General features: G+C 28.7%; 1 protein-coding gene across 1 annotated transcript; it reads right to left on the bottom strand.

The window, feature by feature from the left end:
• Positions 1-3,218: 3,218 nt before the first annotated feature.
• On the bottom strand, positions 3,219-5,817 carry LOC108347016 (protein FAR-RED ELONGATED HYPOCOTYL 1). The gene is made up of 3 exons (XM_017586108.2): positions 5,671-5,817; positions 3,633-4,294; positions 3,219-3,503 (listed from the first exon to the last, which is right to left on the bottom strand). The coding sequence occupies exons 1-3, from the start codon at positions 5,706-5,708 to the stop codon at positions 3,427-3,429; spliced, it is 777 nt and encodes a 258-aa protein (XP_017441597.1). The 5' UTR covers positions 5,709-5,817; the 3' UTR covers positions 3,219-3,426.
• Positions 5,818-10,613: the final 4,796 nt, after the last annotated feature.

The following is a 10,613-nucleotide window of genomic DNA, read 5'->3' as shown; positions in this document are numbered from 1 at the left end:
TCCATGTTAAACGAACCTTTATTTTTAAAGGAAGTTCTTAAAACACTACAATAGAAATTATTCTGAATATCACGACGATCTTATCAACGCATATATTTTAAGTCGAGCGTCTAAGCTTTTGAAAGAATATTTTATATGCTCGATAACATGGTACATCAGAAGTGTTACAAAAAAACATTTTTCATAAACACTATTCAACCCCCTTCTAGTGTTTTTTAGGTACTTCAAGACTTTCATTTCCATAAGAAGCTAGCTTGCTTCGGCTCATAGAGTTTATTGAGAGATTTAAATAAGAGACACTTAATTTTAGATTTTGTTTATGATTTTCTAATCTATTCAATCAGTTTGGTCTAGAAAACATTACTTCAGCTCTAGGCTCAGACAATATAAGATGCTTCTTTACTAGAGGTTACTTGTTCGAAACAACTTTTCCTACACAACGATATTTCGTTTAATGTTGACTATTAAACTTCAAAACTTAGGTTGCTTAGATATTCTACTCTCTATTTAACATCTTCAAAATGACCTCTTTATCTACTGGATGTCAACAATGCATTCCTTAATGACAGTTTGTAAGAAGAAATTTATAGGGAGCAACCTCCTATATTTTTTTCTCAAGAGAGTCTTTTAGGTTGATATTTTCTCTTTTTTGTCGTTTTTGCAAATCATTAACAATTTAGTGTCACTCGAGTGTAAAAGCATAAATTTTCACTAAATGTTAATTGACTATATTAATAGAAAACTTATGATACATACGATTTGTATGCACCATTTTGAAGGAAAATATTAGATACATTATCTCTATTTTATCTTTATTTTTTATCTTTAGTTACTTTGTTATTATTTCTTATTTGTATTTTGGATTTAGTCAATATTTCTTTTATTATAAATAGAGGACCCTATGTGTATATTCAACACTAGAAAGATTAATCTCACATATAGTTTTTCACTATATTCAACCTATATTATTACCAATAACATGTTACAGTTGTAATTGATATATATTAACATATGAGACATTTTAGCTAACAAAATATTACTAATTTAAAAAAACATGAGTTGAATGAAAATATTAATATTTTAATGTGTAAATATAATTCTTTTACTTTATCATAGTTGTAACTTTTTAATTTAGAAAAAATGGTAAATTTATGTGTGGTGTTAAATTTAGTTTTAGTTCCATTCAACTTGTTTTGGTCTTTTGTCCACTAATTTTGAAAAAGCTCTACTTTGTTTCTTCTCATTAGTACAGTCAAAGGTTTTATACATGGAAAAAAGTACTTTAGATAACGCTTAGAAGACTAAACATAACATATTTCAAATATTGAAAGGAGAAAAAATATTGAAAAGAATTCGAGGCAAATTTACAAAATTTTAATATGATAACAATAAAATTTAATATTTTTCTAATGATACTTCTTATTGCGAGGTTATCTTATAAAATCTTTCAATTGTTAAATCTAAAACTCATAAAACCATAAAAATAAAAAAATTTCAATTTCACAAAAATAATTAACTCCCATGTTATGACTACATAAAATATTTTATGTGCAACAAAGTAAATCATTATGAAATATATGTTTACATTTTAAAATGTTCACACATTTGACCTTTTATTTCTTCACTTTATACATAATAAAATGTCAGAATAGTTATTAATATAAATTTTACTTCATTATTATTAATTAGCATCCTATTAGAAAAGTTAAACCATAACAAGTGACTGGTCAAACTCTTTAAACAAAATAATATAATAATAGGAAACTATTTTCTGGAGAATGCATTCCGTGGAAGTTATATAAATTGAGAACTTTTAAATTACATAAAAGCTATATAAAAGCGTGTACGTAGTTATATGCAAGACTAAATTTCCTTGACTGTTTTGTTTCCTCTCTTTTCGAAAGTAACTTATCATATATGATAATAATATTATTAGCAATAATTTCTTCTTTGAGAAATATAATTAAAAACATTCTTGTTTTCATATAATAATGATAAATTTATTTCTACGTCAGTATTATTTTATTAAAATAATATTTTGAAATTTTTTAAATTTATATTTTATTATACTTAAAATGCAGATTAACTTTTTTTAATTTATAATATATATAAAAGCAACCATTTTCTATCTTTTCTCCGCGTTTCTTCAGGGCAATCCCTGCACTTACGCGATCCCTATTTGAAGTTATTTATAATTAGTAAACTTTTTTATAAATAAAATTGTTTTGGGATATTGAATTTTTTTTTTAGTATTACTAAAGGATCTATGGAGAGAAATATACAAAGTTTATATACACTTTGTCATTCAAAATAGAATTCTTGTTTGATATTTTTGTTTGTAAAAATATAAATGATCTAAAATCATTTTATGAAAATGAGTTACAAAGAATATATTATTTAATTGGATACATTGGATTGACTCTATATCAGAAGTCAAAGTTTGGAATTGAGCGGCTGATTTGCATTTAGTGAATTGATCTAAATTGACCATTTAGATTGACTTTGAATTATCAAGTTCATACCAATTCATTACTAGCCACATAAATATATGAATGTTTAACATAAATAGGAATTTAGTTACAACAAAATGGATATTGAAAATAGCAAAGAAAATAAGAACAAATCCCCTTGTCTTCTGCATTAATACCAAATGACCTTTTGCTATGTTTTTTTCTTTTCAAAAAGTCATCCATTAATTCTTCAAGGTCATCTTCAACATAAAACTACTTTTAGGTGCAAGTCTTCCTTCTTACTTTTCCAATTTAACCATATTTACAAGTATTCTTCTCTCTATTCCTCTATAATTCTTTGAATTTTTAAGTAGGTCCCACCTACAATTCTTACACGCATACATTTCATCAATAATATATATATATATATATATATATTAAGTTATAATTATTTTATTTATAGAATAAATAAAATATAAAAATTAAGGGATTTGTTTATATATTATTTTGCTAAATAGTTCTAAAAATTCTCTAAATTATGACATAGTATTCATTTTATATTATGAAAATGTGTTATGACATTTAACAAAAAATACTGTACAACATTTTTTTAAAATTATAAAAACAAATTAATTTTCCAAATATACATGCTCTGGTCATTAGTTAAACAATTATTGCTTCTAAGACAAAGTAACATGTTATCTAAAACCCATGGTGATTAAGAAAAGCACCCAAAAAATAATTAAGCCTAAAAAAAACTAAAACAAGGAAACAAAATAAGCTCCTTTTACATACAATCCATGGTTGAGGATCAGAAATAAGCTAAAGGAAAAAAGCAGCCTCACACTACCTTCTTATGATGTTACAATGCCAGCAGAATTAGAAGTTCAGTAAATCTTCATAAAGCAATACATAGATAGCCATTTAAAATATATATATATATATACACACTTATCTCCTTTGTAAGTAATATATGCTAAAGCATAAGCATGGAAAAGTACTGCTCAAATTCTTGATCAATTGTTGGTGCCCTTGTTGTGCCTGATTGAGCCTCTGCAACCAAAAAATAACTTATAAACAGAACATTTGATGTTCAGAACACATATTCTAGCAACTAATTTCAATGAACATAAAATGATCCTATCCTCACAAACATTCACTGTCAATAATGCAGATGTATACCTTGGTTTAGATCCCATCTTCCAGATGAAAGGACATACTTGTGATGGTTTTCTCTTTTAGTAAAAAGATCTTCAAATTCCATATCAGTGGACTCCTCAGTACTGTCTTTAGCATATTCTTGGAGCAAGTTATCTCTGCAGCTTTCTATTTCTAAAATCTTTTCCTCAAGATTCTTCAGAGCCTGTAAATCAGCAGAATGATAAGATGGATCACATTCTTTGTCATGGAATGTGTCTGCTTCACCTGTGCATCCCTTATCAACTGCAGAATCATCTAAAGTGTGGTGATTATCCTTGGCACTGTAATCATCCCAACCAAGCAAAGTGGAAGGTCTTCCATGTTGGTATGTCATTGAAGATTCGGCAACATGTTTACCTTCTTCATTTACAGACATGGCAGTAATGGAATCTTCTGATAAACAGTTGCTGTCTTTGACAGAGTCAGCTTCTGAGTTTTCTGCATCTGTTCTACCCTTGAGTACATAAATATGCATGCTCTCTAGTGCAGGATTTTCATCATCAAACGTTGAAGCATGTTCAGAAGAGGATTTTTCAATCCAGCATTTATGCTTTGGTCTAAGCAAATCCAATTGATTACTTTGGAATTTTCTTTTCTTGTTCCATTCAATAATGTTGACCTTGTGTACTCCATCAACACAATATCTGAAAAGAACAACCGAATCATTAAGAGAGGTTGGAATCTGAAGCAATCACAATTAGTTAAAAGAAAATGCTTAGTTAGAGCTTAAACATAATGAATCATTACTATTCCATTATGTTTGGTCTTGTGTGTTTGAAGTTCCATATCAACTAGGACCACTTTATATTATATAAATAGATGCACACTTCACCTTATAAGTCTGTTTTCTCAAAACACCTTATAAGTCTGTTTTCTCATCTTATAAGTCTGTTTTGTAAGGTTAAGTTAGGTTTAAAGTTCAAATTGTGGAAAAATTTTCTCATATACAATACTTATCTTGTTAAAATCATCGTTAAGAGTGTGTGCGTGACACATTAGGTAAGAGTCCATTAGCCTTATGATGAAGCATAGTTTATTTGAAAAGAAATGTTCTAATTAGAGTTCAAAAATTACAAGTTTTCAACAGATTTGAGAAGGAATGTCTTGTGTACCATAATGATCAATGACATGGAGTTTAAACAAAAGATCTTATAGTGGTATATGATAAATCAGATAATATTCATGTATAACCTTATATGTCACACTCAATTTGTGTATGAAGTGTACAATATAGTATAGGTCAAATTTTGCATGTAACAGCTTTATTTACATGGTTCCAACTGTAAAAATTTAACAATTCTTGAACTAAAATAGACAACAATAACTTCCATTTATGTCCATAAATAAATGCAAAAGGAAAACTCAATTCACAGTGGAGGAAGCCATTTTGTGCATCCAATTTCATGTGTTTCCATAAAAAAAATAGAAAAAAAAACACCTCAAGCACAAGTTAAGAACTTCCCAAAATAGTTCCATTCCACACAGTATGCAACAAAATCTAAACACTTCAACATATAATCATCCAAATCACTATCCAAACACGCAGACAACAGAGTTCCATTGCTTTTAGTTTTTACACTTCATTGAACTGAGTGATTTCAAAGCCTTATTATTCTTTAGGTATTCAACAAGTTAAAACCCTTTTATCAATTTACAAGCCACAGACATCTGATCTTGATTAGAGGAGTTTTCCCATAAAAATTCCTCTTTTAAACAAGTTCATAATTTAAAAAAACAAAAAAAAATTGAGAAAACTTCATGATAGTTGTACAAATGAGATTGTTGATATGATAATTTTAATTTATCTCAATTTCTTCTTCCATTTTTTTCTTTTATAGCTTTACTCAGAAAATGTTCCCCAAATCCTTAAAACCAAAACGCAACAGTACACAGGTGATCACAGGAACAGTAACATCAAATCTGACATGAAAAGCGGAGAAGGGTTCTAACAATTCAGAGATAAAAAAGGACCACAAAAAAGAAGAAGAACAAAACTTTGGAAAACCCCAGATTGCCAAACCTGTAACCTTGAGGTGGGTTGTGAATATCTGCCTCCATCTTTATCTAGAATATCAAAGAGGTCTTCACAGCTCAGAAAGAGGGACTGAGAGAGAGACAAGCCATGCTCTTTGACAAATTCCCATAATATAATATCCACACGGTTGTCTTTTTCTTATCCATTTTTCTAGATAAATTAACTAATTTGAGTGTCATCTCCACATAAATTAACTTTTTTTCACTGATAAAACTCAAACTAAATTAAATAAATAAATCATAAATAAAAATAATTCAACTTATCATTTATTTATACATAACAATTAATAATATAAATTTCTTTTTTATAATAACATTTTTCTACACAATTCCTTTACCCTTTTATTTTTATAAATACAACTAATTTTATTCTTTATATTATCCGCAATAACTACATCAACAACTGACGGTAGATATTTTTCTTAACTTTAGTACGCACTTAATTATGTGTTGTACATATTTTAAAATTTATTTTTAATTATATTTTAAAGTTTTAAAATATTATAAAATACTCATTATTGTTAGTTTTATTTTTTAATAAAAGTATGAAAACAGGAATGGTCTTGTTTCAGTAAACATAAGAACAATAGTTTATAAAATATTCTTATAACAAAAAAAGTTAAATAGTTTATTTAATATGCATATGTGAAAATTGGAACACTTAAATGATCAACTTTACTATCAATATATTAAATAATTTATTACAAGTTTATATCAATACAAAAGTATAATCTAATTTGCAGAGCGGCTGTAGCGAAATGGTTAGCGTAGGATAACAAACCAAGATGAAACAGATGATTTTATCCTGGTTCGGATCTTACTAATCCTACGTCCAGTCGCGTATCTCAAGACATGAGACACACTTCCCTTAAACACACCAAGGGACAAACACCTCCTCTGAATACTTCACGAAGGATGACTTCCTCTTCCAAACACCTCCTCAGACGCACCAAGGATGAACCGACTATTCCTCTGTCACCTTAGCAGCACTTCACCAGCTCCGAAGACGAGAGTTTCTCAAGCCGAACAATAACACACAATTCTCAATGATTTCTGAGTTTTAGAGCATAAGGGAAGAGTTGTTGTTGAAGAAAAATGAGAGTTTATTTATAGACTCAAGCAAATACTCTTCCGTTCTTTGTTTCAGCCATTTAACATTTTTAATCGATTAATATTCTTGTTAATCGATTAAAATAAGTACAACGTCTAGTTTTAACGGCTAGAAAACTCTAACGGTCACCTTTAATCGATTAATTCAAGTTTTAATCTATTAAAAAGTATTTTAATCTATTAAAATAGAGACAAATTGAGTTTTCAACTTTTACTCTGTTTAATCGATTAATACTAGTTTTAATCGATTAAACAGTGCGATTTTGACTCTGGACATCAATTATATAATATGAAAGTACATGGAATCAAAACCACTTAAAATCTAAGTCCTAGACACAAAATTACAATTATTACAAAAGCTTTCTATAACAATACAAGTCTTCAAAGGATCTTCTTGAATCTTGATTTCTCTCGACTTGATTTGGACATCATCAAAACTTCATCTTTATCTATTCAAACATACATAATAGGAGATTTAAAACATATAATTTTAGGATAAAGAACTTAAAAATCATTGTTTAAACATACATTGAATCATACAAGATAGGAATTTTAAAGCACACAAAAATATGACTACTTTTTCAAATATGCGAAACTGGGACGCATTTAATCGATTAAAGCTAGGTTTAATCGATTAGCTTTGATCTATTATTTTATAGAATAATTGATTAAAATCACTATTTTTCGTAAAACGCTTAAAAATGCACAAAATAGATCAAAATGTAATCCTAAGAGATTTCTAAAATTCCTAGATCTCTTCTAATGTTTACCCCTTTATATATGTCTCCAATTTTGTTGTGTAATGATAATCCTCTAGGTTGGTGTCACATTTTGTTTAGATCTTCATTTTGAGAATTGTCATCATTCCTTGGTTCATTTGTTGTCTTCTACAAGTCTTCATTTTCACCTGCATCTGATTCATCTGACTCAAGAGGTTTTGCCTCAAGGTCTACAATTTCATCAAAGATATCATGCACATATTCTTCTATTTCAAATGTTTTCCTATTGAAAACTCTATATGTTTTGCTTGTTAGAGAATATCCAAAAGAGAATAGCTTCATCAGCCTTGGAATAAAATTTTCTTAAATTTGTTTTCCATTATTTAAATTATTTAAAAAAAATTCTTAAATGTTAAACATTAGGTACCCAACTACTTTGTATGGGTCCTTTGGGTTAGATTGAAAAAAAAATTGAAATCATTGTACAACCCAAACATATCTACCACTTGGAACACCATAATGCTTAATTTTACATTTATTTGAAGTATGACCTTTTTTCATACAATAAAAGCATGAGACAACATTTGTGTTCCTATAAGTTGTTCCTTTTTCTGCCCAAGTTTAGGGTTTATGGTTTAGGATTTAGGGTTTAGGGTCTATGGGTTCTATTATTATGTTTATTTTTAATTTTAGGAACATACTTATTTTTATCAACCTTTTTACTTTCTACATTATTTTTGCTACATTCACCTAAGGTTGTTTGTTCTAGTAGTTTCTTAAAATTTTCACAAGATGCACATTCATCACTACTAGTAAATTTACCCTTTTCATAAAATGAAATTTTATTTTTTAAATCTTTATTTTCTTCAAAAATATTTTCAAAATTTAGTTTTAAATTTTTATTTTCTTCAAAAATATTTTCAAAATTTAATTTTAATTCTTTGAAATCCTTTTTCAATTTCTTATGAGCTTTATCTAATTTTCCAGATTCTACTATTAAAGCAGCATAAGTTTCATGCAATTCATCTTCACTATATTGACTATAATTATCAGAATCGCTAGATGTACTTACTTGGCTTTCAGTGGCGTCGTCCGCCATTAAACATATGTTTACTTCTTCATAAGAATTGCTCAAGTTATAAATTGTTTCGTTGTCATCGTCCCATGCGATATAGGCTTTCTTTTTCTTGAAAAACTTCTTTTCTTTTCTTTCTTCACCTTTCTTTTGATTTGGGCAGTCAGCTTTTAAGTGTCCCCTTTCTCCGCAACCATAGCATCTATAGTTTGAGGAAGATCCTTGATTTTCTCTCTTTTCGTATTTGAATCTTCCTTTGTCTTTTGATTTCATGAACCTGTTGAGCCTTTTTATCATGAGTCTCAAATTTTCTTCATCTTCTGAATCTTCATCTCCTATTTTGTTCTTGCTCCTTTCTACCTCAGATTTTAAGGCTAGAGTCTTTTTTTCTTAGTTTTTGCTTCTTCTTCATCTAATCTTCCAAGGTCAAGTTTATGCTCTCTCAATTTCCCAAATAATGACGCCATAATCATGGTGTTGAGATTGTGACTCAGAAATTGCAGGCCCTTTTGGTTGCCACGACCTGTGTAAAGATTTCAATATTTTTATGTTAAGCTCATCATTTTAGAAAGACTTACTTAGTCCAATGAGATGGTTTACGATGTTGGTGAAGCGTTTCTGAGCATCTGATATTATTTCTCCTTGCTTCATCCTGAACATTTCGTATTCCTAGATCAAGGTATTCTTTCTCGCTCTCTTTACGTCATTTGTACCTTCGTGGGTTACTCTTAGCACTTCCTACATTTCTTGAGCAGTCTTACAAATAGAGATCCTGTAAAACTCATCAACAGTTAAAGTAGATGAAATGATATTACAAGCTTTTACATCATTTTGGAATCTTTTCTTATCATCAGCAGTCCACTAAACACGAGACTTTGGTTCCTGCATATTTTTAGTAGGAACAAAAGGGCCAAATACAATAGCTTCCCAGATATCTGTAAGACCCATAGAAAAAAATAATAATTTATATATGTTGTGGTTTTGAATAATTATTTATGGTGTAAAAAATGTATAATGAAAGTTGTTACCCAAATTAATTGTGATAAGATGTTTTATTTCATTTTGTTCCATAATTAATAAAAAATTTATTGTTATATGATACTAATATGATATTAAAGTATTGAGTATATGATTTTAATATTTTATTTTAGTCTATTGTATAACTAGGGTATATATATCTATATTTTATTAAGTTAGAATATACATCTAGTATATAAGTTGTCTATAGTAGAAATACTCATTATTTTGGCTAATGAAAATGTAACATCTTACTTTTCTCACTTCCATAATGAGGTCTTATCTTATTTTCCACACACACCTATAATTCATTTCTTTCCACCTAGCAACTTTGAAATTTTGACTCCACTTCAAACTTCTGCTCAATGAAACCAAACAGGACAAACCTACAAAAGTTGAAGTGATATTGTGGGAAACATTAAGTGTAGATTAAGGGAGAGTGGTCTCTTTGTGGTAGGAACCATCCAACACTAAGATTGCTGGTTTTCAAGGATAAATACATTGGTTCTTTGCCTTAATAAAACTTAAGAAAACAAATTAAAACTTTGGAGAGAAGTGAGGTTGGTCTGAGAAAGGAAGAAAAGGGTGCATAGAGTAGAGAAGTTGGACAAACTCAATCTAGATCTAGACGTTTGGAGTTACTAAACTTGAGGTAGGGGAACAAATCATTTCTTATATATGATATTTATACATGTTATGATCATGAATATGAGCTATGAACATGTTAAAATTTTGGTAATGGTAGCTATCTATTCACTTGTGTAAATTTAGTTTTCATGATTATAATTTTATTATTTTCGAGTTATTGTGATAAAACCTTTCTTTTCATTTTTTTTACCGTTGGATTTAGCTAAAATTTTAATATATGAATCATAAACCTGTTTATTCACTTTGACCATCGGATAATTAATTAGAAGTTTGTACTTGGAGAAATAAATCCTACATGTTTGAGTAAATTAATTACCCATGTAACTCTGATACTGAGTCCTCTCGGTAAAATATAGATTC

This window comes from Vigna angularis, chromosome 9 (assembly GCF_016808095.1).
Source record: "Vigna angularis cultivar LongXiaoDou No.4 chromosome 9, ASM1680809v1, whole genome shotgun sequence".
Lineage (NCBI taxonomy): Eukaryota > Viridiplantae > Streptophyta > Magnoliopsida > Fabales > Fabaceae > Vigna > Vigna angularis.
Note: the sequence above shows the minus strand (reverse complement) of the source record. Positions and strands in the feature narration are given on the sequence as shown.

Coding starts and splice junctions, on each gene's coding strand:
- LOC108347016 (XM_017586108.2), bottom strand. CDS start 5,708: ATGGAGGCAGATATTCACAACCCACCTCAAGGTTACAG. Junction 4,295..5,670: donor AACCCACCTCAAGGTTACAG/GTTTGGCAATCT, acceptor TGTTCTTTTCAG/ATATTGTGTTGATGGAGTAC. Junction 3,504..3,632: donor AAGATGGGATCTAAACCAAG/GTATACATCTGC, acceptor TTTTGGTTGCAG/AGGCTCAATCAGGCACAACA.